General features: G+C 44.0%; 1 protein-coding gene and 1 long non-coding RNA gene across 3 annotated transcripts in view; one reads left to right on the plus strand and one right to left on the minus strand.

The window, feature by feature from the left end:
* Positions 1–22065, plus strand: part of LOC128153035 (uncharacterized) — a 57757-nt gene extending 35692 nt beyond the window's left edge. The window contains exon 3 of the long non-coding RNA XR_008238827.1: positions 21956–22065. This is a non-coding gene — a long non-coding RNA (uncharacterized LOC128153035). The remainder of the gene's footprint in view (positions 1–21955) is intronic.
* Positions 5165–7712, minus strand: LOC128152977 (interleukin-8-like). 2 transcript variants are annotated; one of them, XM_052811782.1, is made up of 4 exons: positions 7074–7439; positions 6754–6880; positions 6585–6668; positions 5165–6364 (listed from the first exon to the last, which is right to left on the minus strand). In XM_052811782.1, exons 1-4 carry the CDS (start codon positions 7123–7125, stop codon positions 6346–6348), a joined length of 282 nt encoding a protein of 93 aa, XP_052667742.1. In that variant the 5' UTR covers positions 7126–7439; the 3' UTR covers positions 5165–6345. The 2 variants fall into 2 exon arrangements, with proteins under 2 accessions (XP_052667742.1, XP_052667733.1); XM_052811773.1 differs by lacking the exon at positions 6754–6880 and having other exon boundaries at positions 7074–7712.
* Positions 22066–23978: the final 1913 nt, after the last annotated feature.

A 23978-nucleotide genomic window follows, 5' to 3' on the forward strand; every position in this document is an offset into this window, starting at 1 on the left:
GCCTGGGTGCTAGTCCTTGCTCCACAACACCAAAACTCAGCTACAACCCTGCCTGTTATTGTGAAATTTCCTTACAAGGTGCCAAGGGAAAAATAACATTTTCATGCTGAGAATCCGGTTTCTCCAACACAGAAATATTCAGAGTAGAACCTTAAGCGGTACGCTAGGTGTGCCAGATGCAAAGGCATCATAAAGACATGGACTAGCTTTAAAATGTGAGGAATATAGTCTCTGTGAAGTGTTTTATGACTTTTTTCTCCCCAAATTTCAGGTTCCCCCCACGCTCCCCACCCCCTATATAAACTAATGTTTCCTGTCTTGTGGCTGTTTATAAGATACAGCATTATGTGCTGTCTTTTGTTTATTTGGGAAAATCTTGCCTATGCTATCGGTTTGTTTTTCTTTTTGTGGCATTGTTCTGTGCAAACAGGCTTTCTGCTTCGGAAAGTACCACCTCCTTAGCAGCCTCGTTCTGAACGCAGTCGTCTTGGATTTCAGGGTGAAGACTTCACTTGTTGCGTGAAGTCCTCATTGCACTGACGTCAATGGCAACTTAGATGAAGCTGGCTTTTCATCACTGACTTCAGTTGTCACTTTAAGTAGACAAGGTATAGAAGAACAATTGGTGCTGACCTTCATTTTACCCCTTTTTTGAGCAATTCATGGAGGGCAGCAGTGGCTGAGCTCTTAGAAAACTGCTACGGATGGTACGTTAAGGGCCTGTCCCATGGAGGAAAAGGATTTCTCTGTTAGAGAGTGACCAATGCCTTGCATCACATAGAAATCTGCATTAACTGAGCATATTTCATTAGAGTAACTACTTAAGTCTTATCCAAAACTCTCAGCAGGAATTTATGTCCAGGAATAGGCTTAGCTAAATGAAATATATAGCAATATCAATGATTACATTAGTTTGGCGGTTAAACATGCAAGTGGTAAAACGGCAGTGACAAACTCCCCATGCAGTGAGAAACTCTTCAATGAGCCTTCTGTCCCATGGGTTTCAAACTATCAACTCCAGCAACAGGATCTTAAATTACATTACTTTCCTCTGTCTTCTCAAACATCTGGAAAGCCGCTTCCTAGTCTTTTTTGTCTCCAGTGGGAGATTTCATAACAAATAATCGAGAGCCTTTAAAAAAACAAGCTACCTTCAAGTAAAGCTAAGCTTCTTGTGAACTGGAAAAGTTTTCATCTTTTTAGTAGAACAGTCATGGTCAAAATCTGGAGGACAGGTGTTTGTGGGATTTGGAACTTAATCTGTTCAGGGCTTATAAAGTCAACTAGACAATGTGCCCATGTTTTCCTGGGCCTGGCACCGCCTCCCTGTGCCAATACAGCTTTTCAAAGCAATCTCTTTTATTATTCTTCAACTAGGAAAAATTCATTCACATACATTCACTTGCCACTGCCTGGTCTTGATGTGAATTATAACATAATTCAGCATTAATTCAGCAGATAAGCTGTTCAGGTATATTGCTTTTAAAGGGAGATCTGAGCACTGAGCAGCTCATAACCATGAAATAATGATGTGTCAGGGGAGCAGAAACTCACTGCAGAAAGAGGTGAAGAAGCTCTGAGATTGCTTCACTATGCCAAAAAAGGAAATACTCCTCAGTCAGCAAATGTGGCTTGTTGACAAATGTGTAACATCTGCAGTGCTTATGAAGAAGCTTATTTGCTCAGTCATTTTCCTGTGATGTAATTAACCATTTTGTTTGACGTTCACAAGAACATTTATTGATGGGCTAGAATGTCTTCATTCTCTGACATATCAAACTCCTCAACAGCTGGCCTGACCTTTAGCCCAGGCTAGAGTTTGGGGACAGTCTTGTGCAAATACCCATCATACCAAGAGAGCGAGAGGAAACTCGAGATATACGACGACTCGAAAAGATGTCTCATGTGCCCAGGAGCGTTGCTCAGTCACTTCCCTTTAAGCTGTGCTAGACTAACCCTACACATCTGGCTCAGTCAGAGTACACTCCAAGCCGTATTATCAGGACCACGTTTTAGAAAAAAAAAGCAATAAAAAGTCAGATGAGCATCATTTATTCTGTCTCTGTCCCTGTGAGACAAGAACACCTTGTGCTGTTTGGACTGGTGCTCAGAATATCCTGCAACTATTCCTTTGTACTGGAGTCAATGCAGTAATCTTTAATGAAGGCTGTGACTAGGAGGCAGCTGAAATTATGAATATGTGGTCCACACTGTCACTTTCAGATAGACTCTCAACAAAGTTAAGAGGAAAATAATTCAGGATCATCCCAAAGGAATGAACTCTGTCAAGGATTATGCCCTGGGCAATTAGCTGAATTTTGCAAACGGGACCAGCCCAACCTCCTGGCCAGACTTTTCCGGCTACAGGGAGATTCCCATCCCTTTTCTAACTGACACAACCAGTTGGTCACACTTGGTCATTAGTTACTGGTGAGACATAAGAAAGTCTGACTGGTCCGCTGCCAGTTAGCATGATGAAAGGCCATAGGTATGCTGTCCTCTTGCACTGGTGCCTCCTGGAAGAAGAGATAAGGAAGGGAAGCAGATCAGATAATTTTCTTATGCCAGTGAGTATGAATCAGGGAAGCCCAAGGAGAAGGAGTAACTTTAAAAGCATTTATCTGTGATGATGTTAGTGTGTTAAGAGGTCTATCTGATGACACAAAGAGAACAAGAACCTGTGTCGTAACGTAAGGAAAATATGCAATCTGCACAACTCATCCTGCTGCTGTGCATGGATGATATTTTTGGGAAATTGAAGGAAGGCCCAGCAACATTAACCTCTACTTGACACTGACATAGTAGACCTGACCCTTGCTCCCACAAGGTGAGGATTATTGCAATGGATGATAAAGGTGCTTTGAGCAAATAAGTAGCAGAATTGATGAAACTGGTTTTCAATGGACTTGAGTTTTGCGATTGAATTCTGTGATGTCTAATTACATACAGAGTCCCACCAAGGAACTTCCCCCAATTCAGGCACTCGTAACTTCTCTTTCTCCCTCTGCCTTAGGTTGTCTAGCGTGTTACGAAAATGTGTTATGTGCTTACGCTGCAGTCTTTTCCTCAGTGTGAGCACAATGGCAATTTCTACAGCTACCCGTAGACTTTCAGAAAACATCTAGAAAGTGAGTATCTTTGATGCTAATACTTTGAAAATGGCCAACACTCAAAAGTTGCCAGGGGAACAGAGGAATACGGAACAATCAAGGCAGCCTTGTCACGTAATAGACTTGATTTACTAAGAAAACCAGGCTAGATCCTGCCAAACAGATGTGGAACTGGATTTCAGTAGTGTTCCACTCCCAGGCGGTCATCCAAATAAAGTAATCATATTTGAACAATAGCTTTGCAGACAGAAAATCCCCATGTTGTCTGTGGCAGCTACAGACATGTAGCGGGGGTAGAGTGAAAAGGACAACCAGCCATTCCAGACCTATTTAAATATGTGTGTACTGAAGAGATGGCGTGGGGTGGAGGTGGAAAGAAAGATATTCAAATGAGGACAACAATGCTGAAATCCTGCTGCCACTCTCAAAGTGAGTTGAGAATCACTGTCAAGCTTGTGCTGTCCCTCAGTTTGTCCTTCACAGTCTCCTCTGGCCACCTAGAAGTGCCCCAGTAGCCAGAGGATTCTACAGGTCACAGAGGGAGTGCTGGGGCAGCCACATCTCCTCTTTGTTCCATCAAACAGCTTTGGAAATCTGTCCACTTTGCTTCTCTGCTATGAACTTTCTGATCTCCAGCCTTTTTTGACTGATGTCAAAATGAGGAAGGGAGGAAGGTGCCTTCCTTCCATATTGCAGCAGCAGAATTTGCTTAGAGCAATGGCCTTGCAGCCAGATTTGTGTTAAAGCGGTGTGTCTGTGTCCCAAACAGGGACAGGAGCCTCAGTCCTAGGCACTGTGCAAGTCTGGACCAAAAGGATCATTCTTCCCCAAAAAAGGCTCCCACAGCTGAGTCACAACAATCCGTACGAACTGGGAAAGGCAATGTCAGGTGTTGCAAACAACAGATACTGCAGTACATTCACACGACTCCGACTGCACATCCGCAGATTTGTTACTGCAACAACTAGGCAATTTGGAAAGCAAGTTCTGTAGACACTTTAAATTCCACATTCCCAACAATTTCCCTTTTATTAAGGAGAACATCCAGCCTGGTCGTGTTTTCACAGAGGCTGGGAATAAACTTTGCGAAGCCATCACAAATGTTGGCATGACCAGTATTTACTTAGGAGGCAGTTTGCCTGAGGAACAAATTAGCAGCAGGCTAATTGGGGCCGAAATAGGTAGCATTGCCCTTGCTTTACCCACAGCCTACCACCTCCTGCTGCATTTTCATGGAGAACGTGTCCGAAAAATACATCGTGAAAATAGCGTTGCTCCTTTGCAGCAGGTGAAAGGACAGAAGCGTGTCAGTAGACAGAAAAAGGAGCCTCTTGGGCTTGAGAAACCCGAGACAATCACAGCTTCATATTTAAACTAACATCAATCTGTTATCGGCGATGAAGTTACGTTATCATCTGACCTCCATGCCATCCAGACTGCAGTTCGCTGGCTTCATTCAACTTAAACCAGCTCAGACTCGCTCCCTGCCCTTGGCCTCGAAGGGGTCTGCCAAAAGGTCAGGGTTTCTTCTCAGCCTCTCCAAGTGGCAGCACTAGCTTGTTTCAAGCACAGCGAGAGGATGGAAGGGTAAAACGTTTTCTCGTAACCTTGCTAAGAAAAGGTCTAAGCCATTTGGCCATATGAAACCTGTCCTTTTCCTCATTTCAAAAGGAACCAGAAACTGGCACAAATATTTAGGGGGATATGTGGGAAGGAGTTGTTTCACTGCTCCAAACCCTATTGTCTCTCGCCCAGTTTTCAACTTCTAGGTGACTGCAGTGAAATGGAAGCGAGGAAAATCGAGCCCTGGTGCTTTTCACATCAGCCTCCCAAATAATTTAATTTCCCTGCAAATGGGACCAAATAAAAGAGGTTCAGTCCTACTGCTCTCAGTCCAGAACTCCCATTAAGGCACAGGACTGCTGAGGATTGTAGTTTTGGAATGGTGAAAGTGTATCAATGGGCACAGCTTACACAAGCCATTAACTAAACTGACAAGATTTGATGTTGCAAGGTCTGTTTTTTATGTTAACACATGGAAGCAGACACCAGGCAAGTGTATCTAAATATTTATTTTTTAAAAAGCACAACTCTGTAAGTAACAAGGGAAAACTTCTTAATTAGGAAACATAGATAGTAATAAAAACATCGGAAAATATCTTCCATTTGATATACAGGAACTTATTACTGTTATTCTGGATGTATGATGATACCTCTAGACAATAATTATACATGTATAACAAAAGGGTTTCTTCAGCATTTTGGAAAATGAGTAGATGAATAGAAATCACATGGTCTCACCATGATGACATTTAAATACTAGTATTTAGAAGTGGTTTAGATCCCCCTTCTTTTTAATTTTCTGCTGGACAGAAACACTAAGAGAAGAGGAAACTGCATATACACAATTCCAAAAGGAATTTGGACTAGAATAAACAAACGTCCATCAACACAACAGCACGTTCCCTTACATATAACTTTATATAAATTATGACATTATGCCATACAAAAAAAGACATCACATGTCTAAGGTTGCAAGGAGCAAAACCCACCCGCTCCCTCAAAATGCAAACGCACAAGGTAAGCAGTGCTGTGTATACCAGGACTTCTGGCAGGACAAGGGAACTAGAGGCTGCCGGTGAACTTGTGCTGCCGAGTTAACCTTTGCCTCTGGCACAGCAGGCTGCACGGCTTTCCAACAGAAGCTAGGAAAGTTTTTTCCCAGGCACGTAGTTTTACAATGTGCAAAACAAAACAAAGACGTGTTTTGGGAGGCAGCAGTTCCCATCTCCACTCAAAGCTGCTATGTAGAATAAATGTTTCTACGTGAGTTACTCAAGTCCTTACAAAGGCCTGTAGTGTGGAAATATATTTCATGCTGATGCTGAAGCCTCATCAGTGGTTTGCTGATGCTGCAGCCCAAGGAAATATTTTCCTGTGAAAGAATTCAGGATATTCCCTGTATCTTTTCTCCCGCACAACACCCCAAAAGCAAGGTTTTAAAGGCAGTAAATTAGTACAGCACTGAGAATGGTGCTTTTCAGACAATGTCCAAATTAAAGACGTGTCTTACATAGTACTTGCAATATTTAAATAAATACAAACAGGTATCATTACGTTAAATAAAGGCCTCAATAAATAGGCTGAGCTCAAACGCAGTGCATTTCAGGAGAAGAAAGCCCCCGAAGCCTCAGGCTCAATGTCATCTCCCCTCCAGCGCGTTTCTCTTCCCCCGTCAGTTCTTCTGTGCTGAGCTGAAAGCAAAAAGCCAAGGCGGCGGCGATCAGCGGTCGCCTGCCATCACCTGCGAGCCTTCAGCTTGCCTGGAAGCGGGGTACGGGGGAGGTGAAAGAGGCTCCCCCTCGCTTTACCCGGGGGGTGCTGTGCGGGGGCCGCCCCGCTCCGTCCCGGGACATCCCCGCGGCGGCGGGCGGGCGGGCGGAGCTGGGCGCGCTGCCCCCGGCAGGCACCCACCTGTTGAGGATCCTGGTGACGATGAGCTTGACCCAGGGTGCGGAGGGGCTCAGGCACACCGTCTGTCCCTGCTTCGTCGTGGCTCTGCGGGGCGAGGGAGGGGGTGAGGCCGGGGCCGGAGCCGGGGCCGGGGCCGGGGCCGGGGCCGGGGCCGGGGCCGGGCACTTACATGACCTCGGGCTCGGCGCAGTGCGGGCCCTCGGCGACGAGCTCCACGCGGGCCAGGCGCCGCGGCGGGATCACCTCGGACACGGTCCGCACGCAGCGGCAGCGCAGCTCCCCGGCCAGCGGCGCGCCTGGCAGGCGGGAGGCGCCGCCTGAGCCTCGGCTCCGGGGGCCCCCCCCGCCGCCCGACGACCCCCCCCCCCCTCCGACCCCCCGCCGGGCCCCGGGGGCGCCGGCACCCCGCGCAAGCCCCTGCCGGGAGCCGTCCGCGGACGGGTGGGTGCCCCCCGGCTCAGCCCGCCCGGCGAGCTCGCAGCCGCTTACCCCGGCAGAGCGCGGCGGCCAGGAGGAGGACGAGGAGGAGGTGCGGGCTCATGGCTGGTGCTGGCGGCCGAGGTGCTGCGGGAGCCGTCTCTGCGGCCCCGTTCTCCGCCGGTGCTTTTATCTCCCGCCGGGAGCTGTCGGGGAATTTCCCGGGTGCGGAGCGGAGCCGGGGGTTGTGCCTGGCTGGGCTCCCCACCTCCCGGCCGCGGGCCAGGTGGGGCGGCCGGGCCGGCCGGACTGGAAGCACCCCCCGTTGGCCCCTTTCCACCGCCGAGCGTCGGGTGCCGAAGGAGCGGGGCAGGGGGAGAAGGGGGTCCGCTCCCTGCCCCGAGAGGCTCCCGGCACAGCGGCCCTTTCAGGTACGGGGGAGGGGGAAGCATGGCACCGCACTGTCCCGAGGATCGCTCGGGGTCTGCGTGGGACCTGGAGGAGACTCGCCCCATTCTGTGGAAGGACCTGAGGCTCTTTCGTGGGGGATCTCGGTTTGCTTTCAGTTAGTCTCGGTGCAGGGTGCTGAGCCGAAGGAGGGTTTGGGCTCTGGAGCTCACCTTGCTGGCTAACTCCGTGCAACTACACACTCTCATCCAGTGGAGGTTGCTCCCCTGAGCACCCCTTTCTTCACCTGCCTTTTGAAAACTGCAAACCTGTTTTTCCTGCAGCTAGGAGACACTCAAATTTCCATGCCTACATGCCACTAATACAAGTCTTCTATTCCACTCCTCTGCACAGATAGGTCACTCTTTTTGTCTTCATGACTGTCAAGGCATTTTGCTAACTTTTGTTATAAACCAGCAAAAAAGCAGTTTTCTGGGAGCTTTTAAAGAAAATTAGATGCAATTTTTCTGAGCTTTATTTACACGTAGGTTTAGTTCAGTTATGGTCAAAGCACTTGCTTTTGTAATTAGTTTCAGTACAAAATACGATTTTGCCCGTCCTTTTTTTGCAGCACATCCTTTTTCTCTCTTCCACAGGTACTTGTGAACATGAGTGGAGTTCAGCAAATCAGATTGTTCCTGGGTCAGGCTGCCATGTGTCTTGTCCCAACAACTTGGATGCCTTGTGTATCCCTGAAGCTTCTAGCTTCTATTTATGATGTGTTTGTGGCTACGCAGGAATTTAAGATTTGCAAGTGTGTTCTTAGTTCTCCCTTCCCCTGCAACTTTCTAATCTTTATTTACTTAATAAATATTTCTTTGCTGTATACAGTATACATCTGAAATTTTAAGTGCTAATGCAAAATTAGATAAAACCAGTCAGATTTCAGTGAAACATTCCTGGTTTATGAAGAACAGATCTGCTCATGAATCATTATTAGAATGACTTGAAACCAAGCACATTATAGTGACTGTTTTGGACTTGCTTGACCTGATTTTCAGGGGAAAAATGACATTGTTTCCTTATAAGAGGATTTACTGTCTGAAAACAAAATCAAGTGAGGACTCAAAACAGCTAAGATGTAGCATGTGAATCAGTCCTAGCGAGAGCTTAATTAGGTGGCACCCTAGTGGTACACAGAGACTCCCATTCCGGAGAGTTGTTGTCTACAGAGCAGCTAGTTCATATGCCTGCTGGCTTAGTCTCTCGGGAGATCAGCCGTGGGGGAAGATTGTATGTCATAAGCAAATGGCGATTGCCCCATGTAATCAGGAAATATCTAATGACTAATTTGCACCCCTTTCCAGTTGCAGTTTGGTAATGACATCCTTGGAAGCTGTTGGCTTTTAGCTTGGTCTTAAAAGGAAATTACATGATCAGGACATCTCTCTGTCCTGCTCTGTCATTCCCCCCCGCTCCCCAATTTCACCCCTCTAGTAAAGTTTGTATCATTTGGCCAACTTCAAAAAGATTTGACAAAAGGCTATCAAGGGATATTAACCAAGTTAGTACAAGTTTGTGGAGAGTCAATGTTGGATGGAGGGAGAGAGAGCGCCAGATGAGTGCTGCCATTGAGGGAAAATCTGCAGCATAAGCTGTGCTCTTTCCATCTTGCCAGCTGGCCAGTCCAGATGTTCCTGCCTGCAGCCAGTGCATAGCTTGGAGTTAGCTACCTCCTGCGCCGTCTCTCGTCCAGCTGTTTAGGTATGATTAGAACATGAAAAATGTTGCGGAAATGTGGACTGGCTCATATGGCCTTAGGGAGAAATGGAGAGGTTACAAGAGAAGCAGTGTGGACTGTAGTCTACTAGAGGACACGGGTTGTGCTGGAGTCCAGAGGATGTTCTACATTGAGTAGACTGAAAGAAGCATACATCTTTAAATATGGGCCTGTTACCCTCCCGTGAGTCATATGCCATCTCTGTCTTTTTTTTTTTTAGTTGAAAACTAATTAATTATTTTTAATGCAAACGAATTCTGCACTGATGTGTATATGAAATTGTGCATAAAGCTGATGCATCATGTAACTTGGGCTTCCGTCTTCAAGACAAAACTTTGTAGCAGAGGTGCTCTTCCAGGCTCAATTTTTGCAGCCTGACTCACTCTTCTAAGTAGTAATAGTAGTGGTAGACCCCGGTAAGTAGTGTTGTATGGGTTTTTTTGAAGCCAGTAGAGTGGCAACTGAAGAAGTTGGAGTCAGGGAGAGGCAGGGGCATGCCTTCCTTGAAAACTAGAGAGATTCCTTAAAAACACCGTAAGAAACACCACTGTTAAGAATGGACAATTGCGCACAGGTGCTTAGGGGCAACCACTAAGCAGAAAAGTTAGAAGCCTTCCCTGGCTTCCGTTGAGACCCCTTGAGATCATAGGGATGGAGCCACCATTCCCTCCAGGCTGTAGCACCACAAGCATTGCACTGTGAGTTCCCCGTATGGCTGCCCCAAGGAAGTGCCATGTTCTTTGCAGCACAACACTAATGAACACAAATTTCATTTGCAAATGCGCATTACTGTGTTGATAGGAACACACACGCTTGAGTGACCTGAATCTATGGGAATCAGGTGCCCTATACCACCCTCATGGGTGGAATAGACTTCTGTGTGTCCGTAACTAGTTTTCTCCTAAACATAGCCCTCACAAGCTGAACAGCAAAGCTGAGGCTTATGCTGTATTACCAGGAAGAAGGATTTGCCCAGCTGTAGCCAACTGAGGCGATAAAGAGTTAGAATGATGCACAGATAATCCAGTGCAGGTCATTGAAACTATCATTAGCAGATCCAGCTCTGAATAAATGTGGAGAGCAGATCTGTTAAGTAAGAAATTGTCACTCATACACAGTAGGATTACGTGTTGTTCTTGGATGGTACACATGAGTAAGGACAGTTTACGTGACAGTGCTTGGTTTTATGCTTGGATGACTGTTCACAATATCTGAACTGTGAACTGTCAGACTCATTCCACAGTGGTTACTGCTGAGGAAATTCCAGAAGAAGCCTCCTGGGGTCTGAAGCGTGAGGCTGTTTTGGACACAGAACAGCAATATGTGAAACTCAGCAGTCAGCTTTCCAGCAGAGAGGCATGTGCTGAGATGAGCAGTAGTCAGAGAAGTCGTGAACATGCTGAGATGCAGTAGGCATTACAGAGCTTGATCCTGTGAGTCAGTACTCGTGCAAACAGGCCTGGCACAAGGGAAATGGGTATCTCTCGGGGTATTTCAGAAGGCAAGACCATCTGCCTGACCAAGGCTTTGTACCTGCTGACTTCCAGATCACCTCTAGCTGCCTTCCATGTGAATGTGGGTAGGCTCTCTTCAGTGCAGATGACAGCAGCCCCTCACCACCTTTGGCACATTTCCTTCTGAAAGTAAGGAAAAGACAGGGAACAGATAGCATCATGTCAGCCAGAGTTTAGAAAGCTGAGTTATTCCCCGCCTGCTGCCATATCTCTTTCGTTATAGATGAGTCTGTCATGCATTGGCTGCAGGCGGTACAGATGTGCTTGAGTTAAGTTTAAATTAGTTATCATGAGTGGTGGTGTCAGTATAGCTATGACAGAACTCACCAAAGTGTTTGCATCAGCTTCGCTGAAGTTACCGTTGAAGTTACCCACCTTGCTTAGGTTCTTCGGTAGCACCTGCCGTGTGAAGAAACTCTGAAATCCCTCAGTGTCCTTAGCGTGGGCCTCGGGGTTACCAGAGCATAGAAAGCTGTCCCGGCTTAGGTAGGCCCTAAGGAAATGCATACCGAGTATTACTACCCACATGACTTAATCTTCTTTGAGTTACCCAGTTGTTAATTCCTTAAATGCAGGAAGCGATTCCGTTGCTTTGTTGCACACTTTGGCTGCTTGCCTTTCCACAGCAGGTATTTGGCTTGGCATCTGTAGTGAGACCATGCATTCACTGGCGGCAGGCCCAGAAAAGCTAGTAGGCAATTAAACAAGAGACAATGTCTCTTTCATTTCAACAAGTGAGGACCTTTCCTAACTGCACAAAAATGAGTTTGGAGGATATGACCCAGATAAAAGTCTTAGGTCAACTTTTTAACACCGCCTAGAAACCATTTAACGTGAGCAATCTCTGAAGGGGCAGGGGTTTTTCCTAACAAGTCAGATGTTTTCCTCCAGTGCTTTGATTAGGAATGAATAATGTTCTGATTTGTAAGAGAGCGCTAGAAAAATGTCAAGTCACTGCTACTTATTAGTGTCTACAGTCAGAGGGTATATACTGCTGATATTCCCTCTTATCTTTATTATTATGTTACCTTTTTCTATACCAATACTATGTTTCATAGTATTCCCTAGTACCTATGACTCCTCCTGTGGATCCAGCTCTGTCATGAGGTACAAACATATAAACCTCTGCTCTCAGAGAGCCAATACTGTGGCTTTTCAGCGTCCGGGATTATTTGCCGGAGGTTGTAGCCAAATTTCAATATCATGCTACTATTTTGTGCAAAGTATCTTTTATATCTATCATATGTTTTCTTTCCTTAAATTTCCTTGTGTGCTTCTCTAGTTTTGAACTGTTTCCAGTCCATATTCCCTTGTAAATAATACCTGAATATGTAACAAATACAAGCGTCCCATTGTTCAACTTGTGTTACGAAGGATCTCAACTCAGTTTTGTCAACTGCATTGTGGCACGCCTCATGCACTGTTGTGCGCTCATTTCTTAAATACCTTTTCAGATGTTAACATTTGCATTTAAAATCATGATCTATAGCAAATGACGGTCAGTATTTTCTTGTCTGTCTTCCTGGACGTTCACCTAATTTTAACATTCTGGAGTCCTTAGGTCTGTCTTTTTCCCCTCAACAGAGTTTGAGGGTCTCCTTTATCTGTGCTCATTGGTGACAATAAGAGCACGAACCAACACACTGTTAATAGCTGCAAAGGAATGTGTTTGTATTACTCAAGCATTACCTTAGCAAATATAAAGGGTTGGCTTTGACATCAGTTCTTTGGTAATCATTTCTCCATTTTTCAGTTTCAAGTGCCAACTTACCTTTTCTGAGGTGGCTAATGGGATTATAGTTACTGCCATGCTGTGACCTTACTTTGTGTGACTCTTGGACATACAGCAATTTCAAAAAGCGCATAAATTGATCGGCTGGTGGTGGACTGACCTGGTTCTGGTATTTTATACCTAACATGTAAGGGCAAGAGGGGCTTCCTTTTGAGAATGGGAGCAAATTGTTCAAGCAATTTGTTCTTACCCCTACTGAGGGGGAGGAACCCCCAGGCTTTTGAGTGGTAGGTGTGATCCTGGATAAAGATTACAATTGGGTGATGCCTTTCTCCCCTGCATAGCTGTTCAGCTGGTAAGCCTTTGAGGTCATCCCAACTCCTGAAAGGCATGAAGAGCTCCTCTTGGCCTTACCAGCAGCTGAAAATGCTCTGCATCTTATGAACTTCCTGCAGGTTTTTGCCCTTGGATCTGTAAAAACATCAGGAGCAACTCTTTATTCAGACGGTGGAGTGGACCTCTTGCTGTGGGCTGTTAGGTCCTGCTTGTCTGCCAGAAACAGGCAGGTTTTCTGATTGCTGGGGCAGATCTTGGTTCTGTGGTTTGCACATTAATTCAGGCATAATTACACTGAATATGCAGCTGGCTGCTGCTCCTTGAGTATCTGGCTCTAACATCTGACAGCAGGACTTGTACTTTGTCCATGCCTTGTACAGGCATGATACAGCAGATCCTGTAACAGTTGATGGTTGTTCCAGTGGCTTTATCTAAGCATGGAATAAAGGATGCAGGGCCAGCAATATGCTGCCATTGTGCTGATACTTTCTAGGTAGTAATATTTTGCAGTAGTGGGTAGAAGAAATATGTGGGGCTCCCCAGAGAGCACGATCATAAGCCTGATTTTAAAAAGTGGGGTTTTTTCAGTTTGAAAATTTAATACAGTATTAATACAGCTCATGAGCAGTAAAATGGGTGTTTCATTTCAGGGCGTTGTTAACGAAGATTAAGTTTTTGCTTCCCAAGGGGACCCTTCAAAGAAGCGGTGAAAACAAAGTCCTCCCATCCTGATAGCAAAGATTTCCCTTAACTGGGAAACGAACTGTTTAAACATAAATACATAAAAGTCTGTTACATCTGCAAATAGTTGGAAGTGGAGCAAATATGAGTCTCTTAAAATATGAAATATTCACCCAATTACAAAATTAACAATTCACCTAATAAAAAAACCAAACCAAAAAAAACCCCAAAACCCCAAACATCCCCAAACCTGGGTTAGCCAATTTCAATCCAACTAAGTTTTCAGGTTCAGTGAAGCTGACTAATTTTTGAGGGTGTGCTTTGGATAGTTGTGGTCTTTTGGTTGAAGTGATGACATCAGTTGAGAAAGCTGTGACACGAGACTGGAGACCACGTGAAAATGGGAACACTTGTTGGAATCATCACAAAATCTTTGAAGTCTTCTCTTACGACACCCACACTTTAATCCTCTATGTTACTTTCATTGGTTGTGTTGCAATGAGGGAAAAATGAAGAAGTCATACTTGACTTACACCCTAGAAGATAATAAATCTGCAATCTCAGAGAATACTTTCTTAAAGCACTTTGAGTGCTATGTGTAGGTTCATTCTTCAGCATGTTTGGACTCTGTAATAAAATCGATTACGTTGTTCCTGGCAACAAAAAATGCTTGCTTGTTAGTTGAAAGGAAGGAAAAAATAATATTGATAAGTTCGCTTAATATTCAGTGAACTATCCAAAAGAGCATACAAAACAGCAAGAGGGACAAGTATTCATTTCAGCTTGTTAAAGGGAGATGTTTAGAGAAGGAGCTGTTTGGAGGAAAAACATCAATAACATTTTTGATAAATGCAGTCACTACTGAAGTTACGGTCAATGGTTATCTTCCCCATTATCTTGTATTTCTCTCTTTTTCTCCTTTTTTAAATTTTCTGATTGCTTGGCTTCAAATAGTCTCAATACACACAGGGTGCAGGAATATGCAAGGAGACCATGCTAAAAATTACACCAACAAATGTGAGCACACCATTTTTTCTTTCTCAAAATTGCTAGTGAGCACTGGTGTCAGCAGTACACAGAGAAGGCAGACGAGTAAGTAAGCTAGAGGGATTCTTTAGAACATGGGCTACTGAAAAAAGCAACTTCTGATTTGCTTGAAATTCAGCATTTTTACCTTTGGTTTTCTTCTAAATAGTCAAAATTCCCTTAAAATTAAATTGATCAGAACACTGACTAAAAAGAATCATTTCACCTATCTCCAAATATTGTTTTGCTGTGAGATCGAAGTAGTTTAATTTAGATAAAGTTTGCCATTAGCATTTGAGTATATGCTTGAATTTGACAAAATAATTGGTTTCTAGTGAAGTTTTTCAGTTTGTTTAAATCCTCATTATTCTGGTGGAGCACTGTTCTATCAGCACACTTTCCATCTGGACGGCCCTAGCTTGTATTCATGGTACACACTATTTGAAACAAACTGTACTTGGTACTTCTCACTGAGAACTCACTCTTGTAGACGTTATTGATCCAGCATTACCCATTTGCTTATTCTGTTTCTTTTAATAGTCATTTTAGTATCAGAAGGCATTTGCATGCTCTCCTTCATCCTTTCCTCCAAGCAGGAATAATATTAATGAGAATTTTTCAACAAGGAAATTGCTCTATAGCATTTGGCCTGCCGATAGGTCAAGTGCGTGCAGATAGATTTACAGCTCTTTCCCATGTTTCTTACTCAGTTTAGTCTCCTGCTGACTTCGGTGAAAGATTTGGGTATGCAAAAAACACTTTTTTTTTTTTTTTGGTGTTAATCTTAACTAGGAATGGGTGAAGCTACAGTCTTCAATATGAACGAGCTACAACAATGCCTGTTTTCTTTGGCTCTCTTTTTATTAAAATTGTGTTCACAGTGAACAGTGCTTACGTAAATTGCTTCTCTTTTGTAGAATGAGTCTTTGCTGTCAGAAGTGAAGTACCAAACAGAGAAAGCCTAGAGGGAAGCGAGAGAGAAGCAGGAGTTAGTGCAGCCTCGTGCACTCTACCTCTAACAATAGGAGCCTGAGGACACAAGGACTCCACCTGTCTTAACTTTCTGGAAAAAGGAATTAGCAGAAAGTGAGGAGTTGATAGAATTTTGACAACAGGAATTAAGTGAGTCGGCAAACATGTTTTTATTGGCTTGATTACTGGTCTGCTGCTGGCAATGTCCGGCTTAGTCAGCTGTGAACCAGCCCGGATTGCTGTGCATTTGTTTATCAGTTATCGATAATTCAAACATAAAGCTTTCAGAGTGTTACATTTCTTGACAAGTCACTTGCTCTTCGTTATTTGTGTTGAGTCATGAAGTGCCTATCACACAAAGATCTGACACCTGCATGGACAACTCTTTTCAGTAAAAGCAGCTGAGCTGCGTTAAATATGAATTAGTACTTAAGGAAAGACTGTGGAGGTTGATGGTCCGGAAGTTCTGGGGGAAGAATAGGCTATAGTTCTGATACAAGAGAGTAGAGCCTATGTGTTCACATAATGGATTGTGCTTGATTTTAAGCATGCCTTTCTGCTTCCAGTTACAGTGTGCTACCTACAAACTTCTCCCAGACCCCACGTGGCACAGTGAGCTGCATATTAAATTTTGGCTCTGGTGTTCTGCTTGCAAATATAGTGAATGTTTGTTCTGATTTGGCAGGAAGAAAAAGGTATACAGGGTGTATTCAGATTTTATTTGCACCCATTTTACGCTGGTGTCGTTACTTTATGGTGCTGGGTGAAGCCCTAACACAAGCTGCCCCGAGACGTGGTTTATATCCTTACTGACTGATGTTCAATAAATTCTTAAAAGCAATGGCATATGCTGGTTCCTGCATCTGTGTTTCATTCTGCAGAGGCAGGTGCTTCACTCTCCCCAAGATCTGTTGAGCTTTTCCAGCAGCCGCTGAAAGTGTCGACATGCAGGTATGGGATGTGTTTTATGAAACTAGAATCCATTAACTTGCTGAAATACTCTTGATGCTTGTTAAGCCACCTGGATCTCCAGGTCTGATGAATAATTACTTTACAGGGCCATCTGTTACTGTCCCAGCAACATAACTTTTTGGAGGGTCAATGCCAGACCGTTTTGTGAAGCAGTTAGCACAGCACTGCTACTTAGGCAAGGTACTGGTGCTATCATGATTGTGCTTGGATTTGTGAATAATACTGAGATCATAGCATTGCAGTTTGGAACTTGTTGGGAGGTTGACCCAGGATTTTGATGCAAGGAGGTATGATTTATCCTGACCACAGGGGGGGGGTGGGGGGTGGGGGGTGGGGTGCAAAAAGTAACAAAAAGCTAATAACTTCTAGAAGTTTCTGCTGGGTGAAATTATTTTATGGAGGAAAACTTAGACCGTGGGCTTTAGGTTGTTGAATCAATACCGTTCCTAACAGTAGGCATTAGCATCTACATCTAGTGTGATAGAAATTTGGAAACATGGGCAATTCAAGTCAGGAGCTCTTTTTGTCAGTAAAACTGCTGAGTAAATGTGCTGTTGACCACTTTCCTTTTTCACTCAGCCAGTATAATAGTTTTGCAATAAACGCAATTCCAAAATAAGTCTTGCATAACAGGATGAGAAGCCTATCAAAGTGCACCTCTGGACTTCTATGGAGACTTGGCCAATCCTATATAGCTTCAAATTTTTTCTTGTAGTGGAAATCCCCTTCCCACTGACTGTTCTTCTGGGGATTTTTTTTTAAACTGTGGTGTCTCTGACCAGATATTTAGATCTGGTGATTTATAGACTAAATGAAAATTTACTGTCCCCCACAGTTTTGAGGGGAAGATCGATTTGCCCATCTCCTCCTTAATTTCTGCTCCATTCTGAACTGGCAAGTCTGCAGCTAGCCTTCCCCTCACAGTAGAAGTTTAATGTTTGCTGTTCCAAAAAAAATATTTTCACCTCTAGCCGCACACATCTTGCAGTTTTCTTTGGAAGGCTTCCAGCCCCTGTTTTAGAACATCATAGCTTATTTTGAACCTTCTCCATCTCTTGGATTTCATAGTCTCACTTTCTTTTTATTTTAATTCCTTTTGCCTGTTTTCTTCCAGCCCTACTCCACACCCACTCACCCCCACCAGCTCCTTCACTTACTTCCTCTTGTTTCACCAGGAATGCTAGCTAGCTGACAGTGTGTCTTCTTTGCAGACTGAATCTACTTCTCATACCAGTGTCACCCTTTCTTGTTATTGGTGATTAATCAAAATTTGGGGTTCAAAGTGCTTTTTCAGTCAGAAGAAAAGATTTGTGGATGGAATTAGATATCTTTCACGTAACCCCATGTATTTATTAAAATGGACAAAGCATTCCTTTCCTAACGAGCCAAACACCAGATGTAGTTTCCCCACTTCACATTCCTTTTGTCCAGTGTCTGGGAAAAGCCCTGTCTTGGTCGTTTTTTCTACTGCACTAATTCCACCTGCACTGGGCTCTTTTGTTTGCGAGGTTCTTCTGTGCTTGCCTGCCTGTTACCACTGCCTGGTTTCTGCGTGTGCTCCCTTCCTCACGCTGATGTCCAGCCAGGCAGGCAGGAAGTGTTCGCGCAAAGCCAAGTTTTGAGCTGGCTCCCATGTCTGTTGTCCACAAAGCTGGCTTCAGCCTGGGGGGCTATGGCAGCCTGTCCTGACTGGGGCATGGTGGAGTGGCCTGCATAGTCCCGTTGTGCAACTTCAACAAAACACTGGCAAGACTCTTGCTGAGTCACAGGAGGATTGTATGGGCCTAAAACAACTTTTTTTTTTTTTTTTTTTTGGTCTTAGTGCTCTGACCTTAATCTAAACCACAGAACAGTTCTTTGAGGCCTGTCTTTCAGCCTTCCTTTTTGATGTTTTTTTCTGAGTCCTTCTGTGCTCTTGTGTCCTGTACTTGGATTACAAAATGAGAGAGACAGTAATCACCCAAGTACCTACATAATGACAACTTGAGCCCTGTGTAGTCTGGAGGTATTAGCACTTCCCACCCTGAACCTGGAGATGTGACTGTTGAATTCCAATCAGTTTGCCTCTGAGGGAGAATGAAAGTGTCTTGCTATCACCACCTACTACTGCCCCTTGTCTGTGCATTTTCTTTAATAGGCATGAGTTTCCTGACAGTGGGGAAAAACAATTAAACGAAGCCAAAACTCCTGAACGTCTGGAACTGAATGTTTGCTTGCCAATACCCTGCATTTGGGTGGGCAGTCTCTGAGAGGTTTCCTGCATTGCTTCAAAGAAACAGTAATAGCAAAGCTGTTGGGGTGCAGAGGGATTTGCAGAGAATCATCAGCAGAGCGTTCAGTGCAGAGGGTGGAGTGGTAAGTTACTGGGTGGAAGGGCTTTGTGTTGTTTAAGCTGCAGTGGCACATTGTCATATATTCTACAGGTTGTCCTCTTATCAGTTGTACAGTTCATTTTTCATTATGCATTTAGTTTGAAAACACCATCTGTTTGTTCTAGGCAGCTTCTCTTGCATAATTATTCAGAGAAGGGTAAATAAGTACTAGTGAGGGCTCTTTCCTGTGTCTTGTGTCATTTTTCTTTATTCTTTCTCTACTTCACCTATACTTTACTTGGAAGTCAGCTTCCGTCTTTTTCCTAGATGGCATGGGGGACTTTTTGAGAATTAACCTCCACATGTGACATGTTTTCCAGATTTCATTTCTTGGGGATGTGCTAATAAAAGGTTCCCATAACATATGGGAAGTAAAAAGCTGCCTGCCTCTGCAGAAGTAAAAGCAAAAAGTGGTCAGCTTCCCTGCTTAGTCGATTCCAGTGGGAGGAACAGCCCAGAAACTTTAACTTCTTAGCTGCAAAATCTTCACAATTTTTCGTATTGCATACTGGGTAGATCCTGAGGCACCTCTGAAGTCTGAAGCAAACAATAGATGTATTCCCCCAAATTTGTATCTCTAAGATACTGTCAGCCTCCAGTGAACTCTGGCTTGCTAGGAACAGTTCAGCTATGCTCTTGTTTATGAACAGCTGAGTTCATCATAGTTGGAAAACTGTGAGTGCTACTTAAACAAATAATGGATGCGCACAGACATAGCTGCCAAACCCTCAGCAGAATGTCATCTGGACCAGTATCTTGAAGGCAAGTTACAATGAGTCATATGGGGCTCACGGTATTTCAGGACAGTGACAACTGCAGCTACTTGCATTTTCTAACTAACTCCATGAATACATGTTTTAGATGCTCCTGTCTCAGTAGATAAAAATTAGATGCAGATGATATTCAACAGGGACTGAAAGCTCTCTGCTGTGTTGCAGGGTACTAAAAAAAAAAAGGCTTATCTTCTTTCTTCTAGATGCAAAACATAACTGAGTGCGCTCATAAGATCTTTAGTGATCTCAAACATTCCGCTTTTAAATAAGTACACAGAATCTATATTTCCTTGTATCATGTTAGATCCCTAGCAGTGCTGCTAGGTATGTATAACTTTTATAATCTTTTCACCCCATAGGACCTCAGAAAAACAAAAGATCAGTTTTTAAAAAGTTTTTTTCTGTTTTCAAAATGCCTTCCTTCTGGTGTTCTAAACTTACGCGGTTACTTAAAAAACTGCTTTAATGTTTGGGGGTTTTTTATCAAGTAGACGGGCCAGATGTGAGGGGTTTCTAGGGGTCAGATCTAAAAGCAGGATTTTCACAATGTCCCAGATTTTAGGGCTTATTTTGAGGTGCCCAGTTGTCCCCTTTCACAGACACTGTGTCCAGGTGCTCAGGCTTCTGGTTTCCAGGGCCAAGTTAACAAGTTCTTATTTGTATTCCCCCCCTCAGAAGACCAATTTGCTTTCATAGTTCATTGTAGAACCTGTAGTTAACTTACTAAGACCTGCAAATAACATCGCCAGTTTTTGTGCCAAGTGGCAGACTTAAATTCAGTGTTCAGGGAGGTAAATTTAGGAAACAGGAGAAAGTTGCAATGGAGTGAGATATTACTTCGGTGACATTGTTTTTGTTTACAAAGAAAGCACAGTTATGTTTGCCCGGATGCTAGTAGCAAAAAAATTGTTTACACTATTTTTTCCAGACAGCAGTTAGCCCAGAGTGTCCCTAGTGTTTTCTGAGGAACATACTCTCAGTGTTTTTCTTGGCTGAATGTACGTTATTTGTTTATATGCTGCTTCATTTCCACCTCCAACCTTGTCTTCCTAGTATATGGGAAAGAGAGGTGTCGTGGTTTAACCCCACGCAGCAACTAAACACCACGCAGCCGCTCACTCACTCCCCCTCCACCCAGTGGGATGGGGGAGAAAATCGGGAAAAGAAGTAAAACTCATGGGTTGAGATAAGAACGGTTTAATAGAACAGAAAAGAAGAAACTAATAATGATAACGCTAATAAAATGACAACAGTAATAAAATGACAACAGTAATAATAAAAGGACTGGAATGTACAAATGATGCGCAGTGCAATTGCTCACCACCTGCTGACCAACGTCCAGTTAGTCCCCGAGCGGCGATCCCCCGCCCCCACTCCCCCCAGTTTATATACTGATGTGACGTCACATGGTATGGAATACACTGTTGGCCACTTTGGGTCAGCTGCCCTGGCTCTGTCCTGTGCCAACTTCTTGTGTCCCTCCAGCTTTCTCGTTGGCTGGGCTTGAGAAGCTGAAAAATCCTTGACTTTAGACTAGACAGTACTTAGCAACAACTGAAAACATCAGTGTTATCAACATTCTTCACATACTGAACTCAAAACATAGCACCGTACCAGCTACTAGGAAGACAATCAACTCTATCCCAGCTGAAACCAGGACAAGAGGTTTTCCAGCCTGCTGCCTGATCCTGTTCCCTGCATGTCCACATTTCTTTCCCGTGGAGACGAGGATATGGCAGGGGATGATGAAAATCCAGGTGTTGTCCTGACAGGGAGTCGGGATGCCGCTGGATCACTTGTGCAGCTCCAAGAGTTGGGGAGTGCTCTCAAAACTGTCTTTTTAGATGGAGCCACTGGGAATGGGTATTATCCAGCCTGGCTTACGTCAATCAGCGGTATCCCTTTACTTGTGTGTGCTTTTCATAGGTCTTTGTTTTGCGTGGTGAAACGGGCTTTTGTTTTGCTGCTAATTTTTTCATCTGGAAAAGATATTACTTGTTCATAAAAATTATTACTAATGAAGGATAGTGATTATATCTATTAGTTCCAGCATGATTTAACCTTAACCCATGATGCTGTACATATTGTATTCACCCACTGGCATTTGTCTTCTGAATCAGCATCTCAGAAGCTACATGGAGGTGTGCTAGGATCTTGATGCCATCCATACATGCTATTCTTATAGTCCTTCTGCCATTCCTCCTGGTGCATCCACACCTGGACATTCCCCTTCGTTCTCTATTCAAACCAGTTTTAATGTTGATGTCACAAGCCTGTACAGCATGAGGCAACCAGTGATATAAAGCTGCATGTGATGAAGAAATCCTCATGCTCTTCTAGAGATCTTTGCAGATTACCTAAGTTTTTCAGGAGTCAGTTCTTAATGTGTTGTTTCTGTGGCATTTGCAGGGCTAACCACAGCAGTTATGAGAGCCATTGACACAGCAGGTATAAAGAGGAATCCAGTTCCAGTCTTAAGAAGCCTTAAGGATGGAAATGTCCCAGAACATGCTTGTTTCAGGTAGGTAAGTACATACTTGGAAGCTGGTTCTGCATGGAAGCAAGGCATCTGTGGATTAAATAAATCAAGCAACTCTTGCTCATAACGCAAGTTTCATTGTTTGAAAATAAATATTCCATAGACACAGATCATCCAAGGTACTTAGATATCTACTTCCCATCTACATAAGGGGGCTAAGTGTCTTGACAGACTTTGGACAGTGAATCAAAAGTGAGCTACTGGATCTGTTCAGCAGTGTAGCCTAACACTGTGAAAAAGGTTCCCACCTTCAAAGTATGGATGCTGGAGCCACATGTCAGGCTACTCCTGAGGTAGTGCAGTTTTCAGTCTGACATGTTAGTATGAGATACTTCATTTCTGGTTTATGGTAATACAGTGGGCTGTCACGGATTCCTAACGCAGAAGGCAAATAACCCATCTGTAGCTGTGTAGATGGCTGCAGACGATAGGAGCCTCAGGAGTAGGAGAGATATCCACTTGTACAAAAAAGTAGTGGATTCCTATTATGAAATTAGTGTATCATGTCCAACATGGGCCTGGAGTTGCCGTATTTCCTGTAAGAGTGTGTGACACAATGCAAGAGAGCTCAGAAGAAGCAGAGCAGCCCCTTGATATTTGTCCTCAACAAATTACTGTGAGATGGTGTGAAACCAAAGAGATGAAGGGGAAATTGCTGACTTGTAAACAAGCTGCTGGTTATCAGGCTGGTCAGTCAGAAATGCCTATCCCTGGGATAGACACATACCTGGGGAAAGCCCAGGAAGATATTTTCGTTGTGTTTTGGGGTGGAGCAGTCTCTGAACAGATCAGTGGTGAACACACAGTGCTGGCTGTCTTGGGTTTTCAATTTTTCAGTTATATCTTAGCCTAGGCAACAGAAAAGCAAAAAGTCATTAATTATAGCACACATAATATGCGAACATCTCTGGGTATCCTTGGACACAAGCTTTTGTCTGTATACTACCAACAGGTAATGGAGTAGATGCACTGGGCTTGTACTTGACACAGCTTCTCTACAGTGAATGCAGCAGTGATGCTAAGCAGGATGAGAGAGAGTACAATTTAGCTACCTCGAGGAAGCGATGGTGCTGAGGGAGGCAGCAGTGCCCTTTGGCTTTTGTAATCATTGCAATAACATAGCGCTGCTCGGAGAAAGGAAAGTGCCCCCGGGGAATAAGAAAATGAGTCAGATGCACCAGCATCTCATGACCAGCTAGGAACCGCTCATTACTCTGTACTTACAAGACCTGTGAACACAGAACAAAGCTTGAAAAAGCACTCCCAGATACCTGACACAGTAACAGTGCTGAAGTATAAAGGAGGGACAAAAAAAAGAAAGAAAAATCCTACTGATGATGAAGGTCTTGCTCCTTTTCAGTTCTGTGAATCTGTGAAAGGCAGGACGTGTGGCACGTGGATTGAAAAGGACTTGCAGACTGTCTCCAGAATACTTCTAGCATTCAAAGCAGGAGGAAAGCAGGGTGCTTTTGAGAACCAGAACCACCACATTTACCATAAAAACATCAGCCATAAGCATACATGCAATATACCAAATGACCAATAGCACAGGTTAGAATTGAATGGAACAGTGCAGCTGACTGCATTGACTATATATGCTCTGGTTAGGGCGTTTACTGAATAATGTCTCAGTTTCCTTGAGCAAATACATGGCTCAGATTCTGTGGTTTCCCCAGAAATGGGGTGGGGTTCAAATACCTGCTATTTCTAAACCTTTTGTTTGCTGTTCCACAGGAAAGAAATCTGTACTGTGGTAGAATCTATATTTCTGTTTCTGTTTCTGTTTCTTTCAAAGCCAGTTACTGTAGGGTGCTATGAGGTTGAAAGTCTTTGGCCTCATAGAAACATACAGGATGCCTTGTAAGGAGTCTAGAATCTGTTAATATATGGCTA

This window comes from Harpia harpyja, chromosome 2, assembly GCF_026419915.1.
Source record: "Harpia harpyja isolate bHarHar1 chromosome 2, bHarHar1 primary haplotype, whole genome shotgun sequence".
NCBI lineage: Eukaryota > Metazoa > Chordata > Aves > Accipitriformes > Accipitridae > Harpia > Harpia harpyja.

Coding starts and splice junctions, on each gene's coding strand:
- LOC128152977 (XM_052811773.1), bottom strand. CDS start 7,516: ATGGGGCGAGTCTCCTCCAGGTCCCACGCAGACCCCGAGCGATCCTCG. Junction 6,669..7,073: donor GGCCGCCGCGCTCTGCCGGG/GTAAGCGGCTGC, acceptor CTCGCCCCGCAG/AGCCACGACGAAGCAGGGAC.